A 15,182-nucleotide genomic window follows, 5' to 3' on the forward strand; every position below is an offset into this window, starting at 1 on the left:
TATTGCATACTATATTAGTTAATAATAAAAAATATATATATTTAAAATAAAAATACAAACTCTCTTTAAACTTTTTCCTTTGTTTTTTTTTAGTATGCAATCTTTACAATTAAATGGCTATAAAATATATGGAGTGTATAATTTTTATACATAGTATCACATTTTTTAAAAAAATTATTTAAATAAAGAATTAAAGCCACAATATAGGAGAAAAAATGTCCAAAAAATATTTAATATTGAACCTACATGACTTACCATGCAATTATTACATGGTAATGAATAGCAGGTTTGCCGACAATATTAATTAATGTATTCGTTGGATATTTAATTCATTGCTAAAATGAGAATAATTAAGGTTTTGATTAGCTTTAATCACTATATAAAAAAATATATGATTTAATTAATACTAACATATATATAGTATAGATTGTTATTTACGTCTTTCGTACATTAATATTAAAATATTATTGATTTTTAGTTATATTGCATATATATATATATATTATACATATAATTAATTTATACAGAAAATCAAATGACATAAATGTCAAAACATTTTATTTGATTAATAAAATACTACTACTATTATTATTATTCAAACAATATGCAAATTTAGCATATGTTGAATGCCCTCTACCCACATCTGCTTTTCCTCCCTGCTTCTGCATTCGAATTCGATCACCCGCTCCGCCGTCTCTATAGCCATGTACGCCTTCTCCTCCCCCTCCCGCCCCACCCAAGCGCCGATCTCGCTCTCCACACCCGACACCACATCTGCACAATAAGAACTTCATTAGTCATGCACGCCATTTTTTTTGCATGTCTATCGCAACGTTACATACGTAAAGCTATATACGTACATTTCTTCTTCTTCGTGAATGTTCCTCCCATGTGCCGGCTCTTCATCTTAGCCACAACCTGTTTCATCGAGATATCATTGCCCCGTCGAGACATAATAAGGCATGAATCAATCAAGGGGAATTGTACTCGTCGCGCTAACCTGCCAGTTCGAGTTTATGTTGATCGACACTTGCTTCCAGTGCAGATCCCCTGCATCGATCAGCCGAGAGAATCGTAGTTGAATTTTCAGATGATCTGCAGCGTCGAATTCAATGGAGTTTGATTTTTCGAAAGAACTTTTACCTTTCCTCGTGCGCTTGAGAAGTTCGCCGCCTTTGGATACAAAGTTCAGAGCGATCGAGACGTTCGATTCGTCCGTCGCAGAAATGGTCGAACCTCCGCCAAGCTCCTTGTTCAGCCTCGCGCGTAATGTGGCCGCACCTCTTAAGGCTGCAATCGCAACGTCGCCATCAGTTTATGGAGAAGGTTAAATTTTTCGAAGAGTTCAGCAAAAATGACCTGTGGCAGCCCCTGCCGTGAGTGTCATGACATCGCCATTAGTCCGGGCGTTGATTGCAGAGTTCACGACGGACAAAATGTGGTCGTGCTCGGCTCCCATGTCCTCCGCGATCTCGATGCAGTGAGACGCCACTAGAGCCGCTGCAGATGCAAATGCAGCAGACAATTTCGAAGGCTGTTTGTGCTTTTCCGGAGAAGCCACCGACAAAGCTGCGAGAGCAGCCACGGCAGCCGCAACGCCAGCCACGGATACAGCGGCGTGGAGTTGGGCGTTATGGGCTCTGATCTCCTGCTTCTTTCTCTCCTTCTGATCTTTCATCCATCTCCCCATTGTTTTCCGTTTCATGATCAGGTTTCTATACACCTGCTACGATTGCAAGAAAGATTGACAAACATGAATGATCATCTTTCGAATTTATGCATAAGATTTTAAGAACATATGGTTCGTATCGAATTCATACCCCGTTGTTTCTGATCAATTGTTGGTTAGAGATGAATTCGGGATTGAGAGCTTGATGTAGCACAAACAATTCCTGCACATGTCGATTCATTAGGACTACATAGCACACACATTAGCTCCATGTCTCGCTCTAATTACACCATGTTGTAAGAGAAACAAATACCTTGGCTTCATCACTGCTTCTCGGGGACTCTGGAGGACTATCCGATGCCAACAAGGGCTGATCATGCTGCAAAATAGAAAAAACACAAATCAAATAATCGAACCATAGCAAAGCTGATAACAAATGTATAAGGCTTTACAAGGAATGGGGAAATTAGAGAGTAGGGAGTTTACATGTTCGTGTTCAGACCCCAATGGAGGTTTCGCGGCATTACCATTTGTGTTCCAAAGAGCCTTGGAGAGCTCCACGGCGGAAACACTCCACGATCGAGCCAAGAACTCCATGGATTCCGTAGGGGTTTGAGGTTGGGGGCAACTGATCTGCTGCTGCTGCTGCCATTCAGCAGCAGTTTCTTCCTCCTTGATGTTCTCGAGCAGCCTATTGGCCCGGAATTTCGAACCACCTGAATTCACAGACACTGAAACAAGAAAGCAAAAACAGCTCAAATGAGAGTCACTCATCCACATTTAATCACTTTCTGACATGAAATTGAAGATCACATCACACCAAACTTAACTTGATATATGAAGTTTTCAGAAACTATGGAACAAAACTTACTGATGATCAGATTCTGAACAAACCCTGCTGCTATTTAAATGATGAGTAGATCAAAAGGAAAGATTCCATGGGAAATTAAAGCACTATGTATATCTATATATTGAAAACTATCTTCCAAATTAAAGCTCCAACTGATACTGACCCCCTTTGGAAATTATCTTCCTTTTGAGGGCTGCGCGGCGGTTCATCATTACAAGATGTAATCTTTTTATCCGCCATTGACACCACTTTCATGGAAAAGCAAGCACTTCAATGGATCCCATTGCTTTGCAGTATAGCAGGGATAGTTGTCTGGACAAAGCTGACCCCAAACTGCATCGAGTACCAACCATTTGGACTCTAGTGGAGTTCTTGGCTCTGGGAATCTTTCCTTTGGCAGTTTTCTGCATTGACTTGTCAAACAATCTGAATTTAATTCATCAATCACTACTGAAAAAGGAAAACATATAATATTGGCTGAGTTTTGGTAGACTGTGTAGTGGAGTCTCTTTTGCTTTTCCATTCGTGCAGAGGCATTAGTTTACTCAATAATAACAATGGCCACATTGATGAACATAATTATGATGATCAAGTATTATAGACTCGCAGATAACCCCACTTTCCACTAATCATAATTTATTATAAGCTTCCTCTAATGCCCACTGCATATCCTCTATTAGAACAGGATTATCTTTTATGGCCTTAAAGTGATCATAAATCCCAGAAAAAAAGGGAAAAAAATATTAGTTTTTGTGCATATAAAAGTGTGGTATTAGTAAGTAAATTAAACTTTATAGAAACAACAAATTTCAGCTAATGTACAAAGGGTTGTTAGAAATTGATGGCAATTAATTTCAATCAATGAATGATATAAGGTCAGGTTTGCCTCCTGAAGCTCATAAAGACATGAATTTGAACGAACAGCATTTTCTTCATTTAGAAAGACAACTTTCATTAACTCATTATACCAATGATAACTTGGAAATCAAATCAAACCGCATAGCATAAATCTATGTCAAGTTTGATGTTACCTGAGTCTGAAAATGAGTGCCTCAATTTTGAATTGGCAATGGCTGGCAACAACAGAGTGCAGAATGAGTTTTAATTATAGGAGCTTTCAAGAGGCACGAATACCAGTTTGGATAGACTGAATCTCTGTTGGAACTTGTAAGCCACTGGTGTGATGGATCCTGCTGATGGTGCGTCAAAGTCGAAGACTTAGGTCATCAGACCTCGATGTAAAGCGAGATTGACAGTGGAAGGTTTGATCACTGTACTTGGTTCAACTGGACATGGAGTGGCTAACATGATCAGTTGCTTTGCTGTTTGTAAAAAGTTTCATGGCCCTGAATGAACCTGCAAGGAATCGGGAGCCTGATTATTGCATCCGATCCAGACATTTTGATAATAATCTCTGGAAAACAAGACACTAGAAATACATAATATAGGAGAGTGCAGGAAGATGACTAACCTATTTCCATTACTTGTTTCGGTTCTGACCTCAGAGCCATTTTCGCAATAATACCTCTTAAAAGGGACTTCGCAGCAGATGCAATCAAAGAATCGCATCAAACTAAATAAAGGGGCCACAATTGCCAATATAATATAACATTTTGTCATGCAAGATAAAGATAAGTAAGTACATTTAGGCATCAAACAAGAGGAAGGAATGCAAAGTAATAAATAAAATTGTAGAAGAAAATATAGTTCCATTCCATTAGAGTCTCCAAAAGCATCATTTAAGTAAACAATGGCTTATCAAATCCACTATATTTCAGTGCATGATACAGTGAAAGAACTTTGTGGAGTAACATGTTACATCAACAGGTCTAAGACCAAATGTAAAATCCGGAAAATATGATCATATGTCTTTCCACTGATTCACCCCTTCTTGGGCATGGCAGCAAGTCTGGTATACATCCGGGCCATGGACTGGTAACCTCTAATATCCCCTGACCGTAGAAGGTTGCCTAGGCAAAGACAAGAAGCCATCAAGTTCACTCAAAATCTACAAATAGAAACTAGTGCAAAACAACAAACTCACTTGAAAGAAAACCTTAAAAATGCGCTAAATACAGGTTCTGCAATTGCAAATATGGGTAGGTTTCCAAGCAAACGGACCGTTATAAACCTTTATCTACCAAGAAACCCATGAAGGATTCAGTCCATGTTTTTCCATGTCTCTAAAATATGTAACAGTGTGCATGTGTTGGGTAAAATTCTCGCTGGGGGTATGAGTGTGTGCGTGTGTTAAAAAGAAAAACTATGGTCATTTTCCTTCTCCTATGGTGATTTTAACTCCCTTGAGGCTAAACGTTTTGATAAAACATAATTGTACATCATAATGTTTAGAAAAGAAGCACAAATAAAAATACCTGAATCGCAGTTCAGAGGACTATCAGGTTCTGGATGAGCCATCAAAGCAATTATAGCCCTACAAACTGATTGCAGGGTCCAAGCTGGACTCCAAGCATTTTTCAAGATATCAAGGCAAATCTCGCCTGTCTGCATAAGATGAAAGGGCATAATTAGCAACTAGTACCTTACAACATCACCTTGCCTTAATATGTAATGAATTTATGATAATCCATTACTAGAATACATTATAGTAGGTACACTACATATAATTGCTAACACAGACAAGCTCATCCTTTTAATATTATTTACATCTGTTGTTATTTCTCACCCATTTCATTTGTCAGGGCTAAAGCTTCGCAAGTAAACTTATCACATAAAACAGCAATAGTCTTTATATCAAATTATCAACATTGTTCACTGTTCAGCACTCCACAACTTATTTACTACGAGACTCATATTTCTCATTTTACTATGGAACTCATATTTTTCATTATACTCTAGGCATACATTCATTGTGGAGATCATATTCAAAATAGGATATGTATTCTATATACCAAAAGAATGAGAAAAGAACAATAAAGTGAATTACCTTGAAATGTACATTTGGATGGAATATTTTGGTTAAGAACCGAACTTGAGGAGGCTGCAGAGGATAATACTCAGGCACAGAAAATGCAAGCTGGAATACTCCACCTTCATAAGGAGTTTCTGATGGTCCCTAAACAACATAAAATCAACCAAGCAACTAAATTTATCTAAAAAAAAAAAAAAAAAAATCGAAAGAAAACCCTATCATAAGATATACCTACCTTTATAAGAGCCGTCCACTTAAATATATTTGTATCATCGCAAACAAGTTGTATATCAGGATCAGCTACTTTCTCTCTCTGCACTTCTTTGTATTCCTTAAAAAGCCGAGCCCTTGATGCCTATTTCCAAAGCACAGATGAACTTCAAATAAATCCCAACAAAAGTTCAATGCAAGATACAGTAATGACTTGAAAGCCTCTCCCAAGCTACCACGACACTGCATATCCACATCCAACAAATTGAAATTCTCTAAGTATACATGTCATCATCTAAGTTTCACTTTCCAAACTACAGAATATCACCTAAGTCTGAATTTAGAGCGGCATACTCATTCCATTCATTCAAAGACGCCATTAATTACATTAAACATGTCTTTTTCAGATGACTAGCCCCCTTTCTGAAGATCCAAAAGACTTATTCTAAGAATATCATACCGGAATTCTCATATTTAACTTATATGAATCTGCACACGATCCTAGGTAGCCATATGATATATCAATTGGATTGTTTGTACGACATTTACTTGTTTCTTGACATGATAGAATCATCATCATCATCATCTTAAAGCCTTTGCACACAATGTCTTACTGCATCTTCTTGGCGCCATGAATGGTTGATACATTGAGTCCGAATAATAAAATAATAAGATCAATTCGATATTTCATGTTATTAATGCTTGCATCCGATGCAATAACGATCAGAGAGGTTAAATTCATAACAGCCATCGAAATAGAGATACCAATCGATTATATACATGTTAACAGCTAAACATGTTCAGACCCTTTCTTCAACCTGCTTTGCTCTTGATTTGTAATATGATTCAACAAATTTTACCTGCATAACATACTTTGCTATTGATATAAAATGATAAAATTACCATCACACCTGCATAACATATAACCCAACACCTTTAATGAACTCCTAACATATAATGGGAACTGAGAAGTACTTTATCATCCTTATGAACTTCTTATCTCCTATCCTTACTAACCGTGGATAATCCATGCCTTTACCCCAAGTTCAACAGCACACAATCAGATCGTGAACAACGCCAGGAAATTACAGCAGAAACTACGATTGAGGTTATGGACTAGGAATTAAGAATTTAAGCGAAATTGAGAATTCAATTCGCTAGAGTTACTGCTATAAAAAGGAATCCCCATGAAAAGAAAACAATCAGCATCCACAAATACAGAACTGACCTGCATATTCAGCGACAACTTCAGCGATTAATTGACGTTAATGAGAACTGCATCAATTGATCAAAAATTGTTTTTTAGTTAATAATATAAGAATTAATTCTAGCCGCAGCCCCAAACACCAAGAACTAGAAAAGTATAACCTAAATCGAAAGCCCACACAACTTTCCGGTATAATTTCTTCCAAAAAAAGATAAACCAATAAAATTGATTCAGCAGTAAAATCGTCGGAGAGATGAAATGCAATCACGAGCTAAACATAAACTCACCTAGCGAACTCCCGACGCAACCCGAAATGGACCTTCGGGGACGATGACCCTCACGCAGATAAAGGTTCCTCGTCAGTGATTCAGTGTAATGCGGTGCACCATATTTCTGTGTTCCCGTATTAGTAACCGTTGATATAGTTGACCTGGTCAATATAGCTATAGCATTAAAAAATGTGTTACATTTGGCTAAATTGCAAACATCTACATGCAGTTGGCAAAATTGTGCAAATACCGAAAATGCGAATAAGTTTTAAAATTTTTATTTTTAAAATCTGATTTATTATTTAATTTAAAAAAAACAGTAAATATAATCATAAATAATTGTTTTTCTCTGATTTAAAAAAAAAATAAAATTTAATATTGTTTGAGGGTAAATATACTAAGGGTGTGTTTGTTTGGAGGTTTGGATTTTGGATTGGAATTTGAATAGTAAAAATTTTGAATTTGAATAGTTGTATGATGTGATATAAATAGGTGATGATGTGATGTTTTGAATGTAAAATTGATTTTTAGTATAATATAAAAAATGAAAAATAGGTGTTTGATTTGATGTTTTTGGGGCGAAAAAATTGGATAAATAATAAAATTTTGTTAGAATTCTACAAACGAACACACCCTAAATGAATATATTTATAATTAGCAGTTTGAGCAAATCAAACATCCTTAAATAAGGATGGTCAATTAGTTGAATGCAAAGTTTATAAAATTAGGAATTTGACTCAATGGAACCTACAATTACTATCCGAAAGTGTACACCGGGTAAAACCCCGACCGAACCTAATACCCTGCAAACCAGGTCCGACAGGCAAGTCACACTAGGCGAACCATGTGTTGCAGGTGACCTGAGACATTGGGGTAAATTTGACTCAATTTTGAAAGTGCTATAAATTTTACTCAATTTCGTAAAATCCCAGGTAAATTGGTACAATTTAACCCTTATATTTTATTAATTTGAAGTTGAATTTATCTATAAAATAGGTCCCTTCCCCCAACTTTTCCCCGAAATATATATTCTATCTGTCATCAAAGTTTATTTCCATGACAAATTTATTTTTCTTAAAACGTCCGGTCAAATAGAAACAGTTTTTTTTACTAGGGAGGGAGTACTTATTGAGTGAGTTAAAAATTAAAATAAATAATGTTACTATCTAATTTTAAAAAATAAAAATTAAAATTAAACTCTGAAAAATCGAGAAAGAAATCCAATCAAATCCACGACTTTTATTATATGCTTATTACAGAGAGCATCACTACTGCAACTGATCAAGGACCACTTATACTATACACAATACACACCAACCAACTTCAACCAGCAAAAACAAAAAATCTTTAACATTCACCCTCCACTAGTAAAGAAAACTGTTTGTTTCTCCAACGAATTTCAGAGTTACCATTTCTGTGCTGTTCTGAGAAGAAATACTGACAGACAGACAGCAATGGAAGGAGGAGAGGGATTATGATACCCACCGACAAAGGATAAACCAAAAGGAAACCAGTATAGGACCAACTCAACCATCCATCATCATCATCATCATCTTTACATGCTCCCAGCAGCTGCACCAGGTGTGGTTTTGGGTTTGAATTTCGAGATATCGACGAGGTCTCCGAATAGTTTGTCCTCTGGCTTAGAAGAAGGCCTGGCATTGGAGGCAGCAATAGAGTACGGAGAGCTTCGCAGGCCGCCGCCACCGGAGGCAGCATCCCTCAGAGACAGGGCCGACATGCTTTGCTGAAGGAATTGGGGGCGGCTTTGAGGTTGGGGTTGGGTGTGGGTGTAGTGATACCCGTAGCCAAATCCGACCATCTGGTTGGCGTAAATCTGCTGCTGGGGATACATGTAGCCCATCGGGTTGATCTGCATCGGCTGGGGATACATGACCATGGGCTGTGGGCTCTGGAAGGGATACGGATTTGGATTCAAGGCCGGCATTTGGTTAACAGGCATGGCGGGGTGGGGGTGGGGGTGGTTGCCCATCATTGTAAGATGGGCGCCGTTGTATGGTTGGGTTTGCTGAGGCTGGGTGAAGGCTGAAACGCTGTTGTCAAGTTGGGCTTCCCATGGTGGAGGGGGTAGGGCGCCACTGCTCTGAGCACCTGTCAAACAAGTCGAAAAAGCATACTTCTTGCTGTTCAAGATTGTTTATTTTCGAAATGTAATAATGCTATGTCATAACCAGAACAGTAAATGTAAAAAGTGGGAATACGAATGCATACTGTAAACTGTAGAAGGCGGCAGCTGCTGAGGTGGAGTTGTCTGGCCATTCCAGACAGAACCAGAACCTTGGAGATTAATGCTTCCATTTGGGTACGGTGAGGAGGGTTGTGGGGGCTGAAAATTCTGCTGTTGCTGAAACTGAGGCGATGAAGAATAGGGTTGTGGAGAGTTCAGAGGCCGAGTATCATTTGTCTTGTGATTATTGTCTGAGAACATGTCGAAAAGCACTAGAGCATTTTGCTGAGAAGCGACGGGGCTTGCTGGTTGAGGCTGTCCGACGGGTACAAGTGCCAAAGAGTTGTAGTCATCTCCACTCAAAAGATCTATCTTGGGATCGGCTGCCTTCGTTGGAGTTGTAGCCTGATTAGTAGTCGGAGGGCCAGAGACTGCCAACGGTATCTGGGAGCTAGTATTGGATGTGGATCTGCAAACGATCAATTCAAAGCAAGAAAAAACAAATTAAACAAATTAAACATGTGAATATGATCGATCAAACAACAAAAAGCAGAAGCAAAACTTAGTAACTTACCCCTTATCTGCTTGTTTGCTACCGGTATCAGCAGTGCTGATCAGAGGAGTATCAACAGGGACCAAAGCTTGAGAAGATTCAGGTTTCGGCTTCTCTGATTGAATGGTTGCAGTTCCAGAAGCAATTGATTCGTGCTTTGATAGTACACGTTGCAGGTCATCATTCAGGGCTAGTCCTTGGGACAACAATGCTTCATCCCTAAAAAACAGGTAAATAGAAAGCAAATTTATAAATACAATTTCACTTGGATTGAATTTATCAGAACCATTATAATTTTAGACACTGCACTGGGCTGTTCTAGTTGATTATCCATAACAGAATCCATACAAAAGATAAAATTAAAGGATGCAACATACTTCTCTTTCCAAACATACTAGCCATGCCGTAGGTATTTCAAATTCATATAAAAATATCCGCACAGAACATAGGCTCGCTCAATTTGCTAAATAAAACTGCTCACACCTACGGCCAGCGTTACTGGAACTTGTAGTGCGAAAAAAATATTTTATACAGTTAATTAAATGTTAATTTTTAAGTGGCTGTGTTTATTGTTTCTTCTCACTGACTCAAAAGACTATTTAATTCTTCTCTTAGCAATTAAACCATTTGGATATCTAATGAGTAAACAACATATAAAAGCATTTTCCTAGCCAAGCTTAGCAGACATACTTGAAAATTTTATAATATCAAGTTCACTAATTAAAATTTGAAAAAGATAATCAGAAGATGCACAGTAAAAGTTTATAGCTGAAAAAAAAAAGCATATGCAAGTGTGTGAAAGAAAACAAGGCCGTACGAGGTCGAGTTAACCAGTTGTACCACTCTTTGCTTAAATGCGTGGCACTGTCCAACTAGATCGACAATGACCTCCTGCTTGAGTCCCTATCAAAAGATTAAATAAATAAACAAAATTAAGTTAACATCTCAAATTTTTCCATTTGGATGAAATAATCATCATAAATCTTGCCTCTATAAAATAATCATACCTCCTTGTTACCAGGGTCTAAAGCATTCAGCATTTCAGAAAGAACATCCATGATACCACGAGCATTTTGAAGTTCAGTCAAGCTGAAAAAAAAATAAAATAAAATACAGACAGAACAAGGATCAAAAACCTATAAAACTTGATTCATCAAATAAAAGTCAAAATATATTAGTGATCAAATTTTCACATTCACAAACAACTGGAAACCATATGGTACAGAAGAAATATAGATATTATGGAACAATAATGAAAAAATAAAAAATTCAAGGAAAAAAATAAAAAAAGAATTGCATGCTTTTATAACACAAGGAAAAGATATTAAGAAATGCAACACTTGTAACCACTGAGCAATTCTTACAAATAAAAATTGGAAAGGCTCCCACGTGAAAATTATGGAGAACAGTAATAGCCAGATGATCTATAAATTTGTCATTCTATAAGACACAAAGACTAACAATTAACCAAATTCATCCACGCATAATTGATGCTGGTTCCATATAATAGAGGTTTTCTCCCACAACAGAAGTTAAATTCCACAAAAATCTATCAATGTATTTTCAATAAGGAATTTATACATAATTATAGACTATCACAAAACAAAGAGAAAAAAACTCGCGTTAAGGTTTCATAAAAAATAATATATCAATTTAGGGTATCATTTTGCTTAAAACTAATAATCCTTTCCACACCCAATAAACAGAAATTAGTAAAAATCACAGTGCCATTCCAAAGCCTGCAATACAAAGGAAATCAAAATGTACTCAATCCAGGATACTAAACCTCAATGTCGGAAATTCAGCTTGTGCAGAAGATTCAGCAGCACCTGGCATAGATTCAGGATTGTGAATATTTTGGGGATAAGATGTCAGAGGATGTGATTGTGCTGGAGTGAAAACAGGAGCTGAATTTTCAGATCTCTGAGGGAAAACTGCCCCAAGACGCTGATAAACAATCCATAAATTACAGATAGATAAACAGATTAAACACTTCAATTGCAAGAACAATATCAGAAAATCAAAAATTAAAATTACAAGAAAAGGCCTAGCAAGGCTTACCACTAAATCCTGGTATGCTATGAAGAACTGGGGATACCTTGCCCTAGGTCCTCCAAAAGCTTCTTGCCAAGTATCAATTAAAGTTAATATCTTCTCTTTCACATGAAAGTCTGGCTGCAGTAATAAGTTTGCGGCATTAATATATCAGCATCATTTTAAATGAAAGGGGCACTAGCAATAATCTACAAATAAGATTACCTTCTTTTTAACAATTTTTACCATCTCGTGAGGTAAATCTTTCTCAGCAACATGCATGTGGACAATATCACCACAATTCTTTACAACGGTCTCTAATAACTATAAACATTTGCAATTGTCTTAGATAATGAAAATTCCTTCTACTGCAAGAATATGCAAACTCTACAAGAAAGAAGGTAAACACTCAATTCTAAAAGTGAGCATATAACAAAGGAAATGTGCATCTCAGATGTGAAAGATTCAAATCTTCTTTATAACATGAATATGTCATTACACTTTCATCTTAAAGGCAATGATCGACCCCTAGCAAAAAGCTGATTATGCAAATATCCATAAAATTGGGCGCATCATTTAGTAACCATTAGAGCTGTCGCAAAAACTAATATACTCACACATGGATATTTAAATATGAATCATGCAAGTTCAACAAGCAATGATGGTACATGTTCACTCATTTGGATCAAACCATTATTTATATTGCTATTAATTCCGTTAGCTATGAAAAATCTTCAAGCTCCATGAGGTAGTAAATAAATCTTCTAGGCTCAATGAACATAGAGAGTCAATTGATAGAATCTCACCTATGCCACATTTAACTCAAATGTAGTCAAAATATGAAGACATAACTTGTATTATGTTTCAGTTGTACATAAACAAAGCACCTTAAAAACAAATTACACGTTAAGTGACCAATATATATTTATGACTAGTGAACATAGGAAGCTGAACTGGATTACTAGAAGCACTACTATTTACTCCATCCCCATATGAAATTTGTTTAATATCAAAAAATCATTTCATGATTCTCTTTACTTTAGTTCCATACAACTGATAGTATTCTAGGATATTACAATCCGGCAATTAAGCTTGCTAGTAAGAACATCATGCATCCTACTCTCAACTGGTTTAGGAGTTTACAACTTATCTCCCTAATTACAATTTCAAAAGAATGAATCTTTATTCAACATCTTTGCCTGCTGAGACTCTAATTAAAATGGCCTATGGTCATCCTAAGCTGAATCCAAAAATTGTGCCTGCAGAGGATATTTCAAACCAATTCACACAGACCTGGCTTCACATTAATGAATAATGAGTCCTTCATCGAAGCCCAAAGCACCATAGCTGGTAGATGTGATGTGATGTTCAGAACAGAAAGAGAAACTCACTGTTAAGGCAAGAAGCTGGACTTTCGAATTCTTGCTACCAAGACGCTTTTTTATACCTCTCACAATGTCTTTTGCTTGTCTGGTTCAATTAAAAAAAAAAAAAAAAACTGAAGATGAGCTTACAAACAGCATCTTTGCTTAAACAGTAACCACTATATATTTAATATATATCAAAGTAACAGATCAAGTGCCATATTCCAGCAATCAAATAGAATTCCTTTGAGCGATCATAGCATTCCCTTGTTCACTCAAATTTACCCAAAATGTATAAGAGAAAAGATAAACCAACAAATGCCATCCAAGAAGAGCAATAAAAGCACACTTATCTCCTCTAGCTTATCCTATAATTACATGCTATCCTGCATTTCAAATTTCCATCATTAATTATCAACTTAATCTGTTTACTTATGATTTAAATTTGTGTTTTTGTGTACTATTTAAAAAAAAAAAAAAAAAAAAAAAAAAAAATCTCTCTAAACAACACATTCAAAATAATTTTTATTTAAAATATTACATCATAAATTTATTCACTGTTCAAAACATTAAATCCACCAAGGGTGTGTTTGTTTGAAGGATTTTGAAGGATTTCCACTATTCATCCAATTTTTTCCCCCCAAAAATATCAAATCAAACACTTATTTTTCATTTTTTATATTATACTAAAAATCAATTTTACATTCAAAACATCACATCAAACTCTATTTATATCACATCATACAACTATTCAAATTCAAAATTTTTACTATTCAAATCTCAATCCAAAATCCAAACCCCCAAACAAACACACCCCAAATTCATTTCCTATTAAACTCTTTACTATTCACAAACCAACCAAAACTCCAAAATACTTCATGAACATATCTACACTTATCATTAAAAATTATCCAACTGCTCTATCCCTTTATAAATTACTAATTCACTACGTATTTATCATAAAAATCATTAAGCAATCTGAACAACTAACTTAAAAACATATGGAAGTACAGAAATGTACCAACACTATAATTACAATATATATTCCTATCTCTTTTATCCAAACTGAGAAAATAATAATAATAATAAAAAGAAAAATAAAAGCAAGACTAAAGCAAGGAAACCCCCCCCCCCCCAACCAACCCTAATAATTAAACCCTACAACGAACATCCTTCTCTTCAACAAACTAAACCCCAGTCAAAAATTCAAACGTAAAAAGTAAGGAAAAGCAGGAAATTTACGCAGGATCACGATTGCAAATGTCACAGATCTCAATATTCATCGCCCAATCAGGCCCAATCAGCAAGTCGCTGGTCGCCCTCTCCACCATAGAATTAACCATCGTTCCCTCCCCAAAACCCTACCGGAGAAAAAGCAAAAATCGAAGCCGACCCCCTTGCCGCAGGCACAAAAACCTATCAAAATCACCCAGGCATCTCTTCCAAACAATCGAATTTCCCTGCGTGAATCAAACTGTAGAGCAACAATTACCCCAACGTTGCTATCTTGGGCGGATCAATCGCTGGTTTTCTATCCAGTCCGTTATTAGATTTTTGCTGTATCAGGAAATGTGGGAGAATTGTTCGGAAGAAGCCAATAAGAATTCGACGCGTGGCTAGTGATCTGACCGTCCAAGTTGGCGTTCAACGCCGCCGGCGTTGTAGATCTGACGGCTGAGGTTTGACATATTTTTAGTGGGTTTGGTGGACACGTCAGCCTGTGGACGATAGGTGCTTTACAGTTGTTTGACTATGTTTTATGTCTCGTAGCATGCCCATAATATTATTTTTTTTTAAATACTAGTATATGATGTAGGTAATATTTTTTTAGGTGATAATATTTTTTTAGGTGATAATATTTTTTATTTAAAATAAAATTATGAGTTTGTTAATCCAATATATATAG

The 15,182-nt window shown here is 36.3% G+C and overlaps 3 protein-coding genes across 7 annotated transcripts; all 3 read right to left on the reverse strand.

Annotated features, from left to right (window-relative positions):
- Positions 1–488: 488 nt before the first annotated feature.
- On the reverse strand, positions 489–4,071 carry LOC127255729 (VAN3-binding protein). Of its 5 annotated transcripts, none has more exons than XM_051281426.1 (10): positions 3,991–4,071; positions 2,683–3,875; positions 2,156–2,400; positions 1,983–2,048; positions 1,821–1,892; positions 1,360–1,723; positions 1,144–1,290; positions 1,001–1,050; positions 861–918; positions 489–774 (listed from the first exon to the last, which is right to left on the reverse strand). In XM_051281426.1, exons 2-10 carry the CDS (start codon positions 2,729–2,731, stop codon positions 596–598), a joined length of 1,230 nt encoding a protein of 409 aa, XP_051137383.1. In that variant the 5' UTR covers positions 2,732–3,875; positions 3,991–4,071; the 3' UTR covers positions 489–595. The 5 variants fall into 5 exon arrangements, with proteins under 5 accessions (XP_051137383.1, XP_051137382.1, XP_051137384.1 ...); XM_051281425.1 differs by lacking the exon at positions 3,991–4,071 and having other exon boundaries at positions 2,683–2,923; positions 3,551–3,905; XM_051281427.1 differs by lacking the exon at positions 3,991–4,071 and having other exon boundaries at positions 2,683–2,932; positions 3,551–3,905.
- Positions 4,072–4,208: 137 nt separating this feature from the next.
- Positions 4,209–7,255, reverse strand: LOC127255975 (protein PEROXIN-4). The gene is made up of 6 exons (XM_051281787.1): positions 7,156–7,255; positions 6,890–6,936; positions 5,687–5,806; positions 5,467–5,595; positions 4,895–5,024; positions 4,209–4,489 (listed from the first exon to the last, which is right to left on the reverse strand). Exons 2-6 carry the CDS (start codon positions 6,893–6,895, stop codon positions 4,401–4,403), a joined length of 474 nt encoding a protein of 157 aa, XP_051137744.1. The 5' UTR covers positions 6,896–6,936; positions 7,156–7,255; the 3' UTR covers positions 4,209–4,400.
- A 1,097-nt stretch (positions 7,256–8,352) lies between these two features.
- LOC127255655 (TOM1-like protein 9) lies at positions 8,353–14,827 on the reverse strand. Its single transcript, XM_051281308.1, has 10 exons — positions 14,519–14,827; positions 13,304–13,382; positions 12,138–12,236; positions 11,940–12,053; positions 11,665–11,825; positions 10,886–10,967; positions 10,696–10,781; positions 9,900–10,097; positions 9,370–9,794; positions 8,353–9,249 (listed from the first exon to the last, which is right to left on the reverse strand). Exons 1-10 carry the CDS (start codon positions 14,617–14,619, stop codon positions 8,693–8,695), a joined length of 1,902 nt encoding a protein of 633 aa, XP_051137265.1. The 5' UTR covers positions 14,620–14,827; the 3' UTR covers positions 8,353–8,692.
- Between the last annotated feature and the right edge of the window lie 355 nt (positions 14,828–15,182).

The sequence above is a fragment of the Andrographis paniculata genome, unplaced genomic scaffold (assembly GCF_009805555.1).
Source record: "Andrographis paniculata isolate CXL003 unplaced genomic scaffold, ASM980555v1 Contig54END, whole genome shotgun sequence".
Taxonomy (NCBI): domain Eukaryota; kingdom Viridiplantae; phylum Streptophyta; class Magnoliopsida; order Lamiales; family Acanthaceae; genus Andrographis; species Andrographis paniculata.

Coding starts and splice junctions, on each gene's coding strand:
- LOC127255729 (XM_051281426.1), bottom strand. CDS start 2,731: ATGATGAACCGCCGCGCAGCCCTCAAAAGGAAGATAATTTCCAAAGGG. Junction 1,051..1,143: donor TCTCAAGCGCACGAGGAAAG/GTAAAAGTTCTT, acceptor TGATCGATGCAG/GGGATCTGCACTGGAAGCAA. Junction 775..860: donor ATTCACGAAGAAGAAGAAAT/GTACGTATATAG, acceptor CTTATTGTGCAG/ATGTGGTGTCGGGTGTGGAG.
- LOC127255975 (XM_051281787.1), bottom strand. Junction 5,596..5,686: donor AGTGGACGGCTCTTATAAAG/GTAGGTATATCT, acceptor TATGTTGTTTAG/GGACCATCAGAAACTCCTTA. Junction 5,025..5,466: donor ATCCAAATGTACATTTCAAG/GTAATTCACTTT, acceptor CATCTTATGCAG/ACAGGCGAGATTTGCCTTGA.
- LOC127255655 (XM_051281308.1), bottom strand. CDS start 14,619: ATGGTTAATTCTATGGTGGAGAGGGCGACCAGCGACTTGCTGATTGGG. Junction 12,054..12,137: donor TAAAAATTGTTAAAAAGAAG/GTAATCTTATTT, acceptor TTATTACTGCAG/CCAGACTTTCATGTGAAAGA. Junction 9,250..9,369: donor GCCGCCTTCTACAGTTTACA/GTATGCATTCGT, acceptor CTTGTTTGACAG/GTGCTCAGAGCAGTGGCGCC.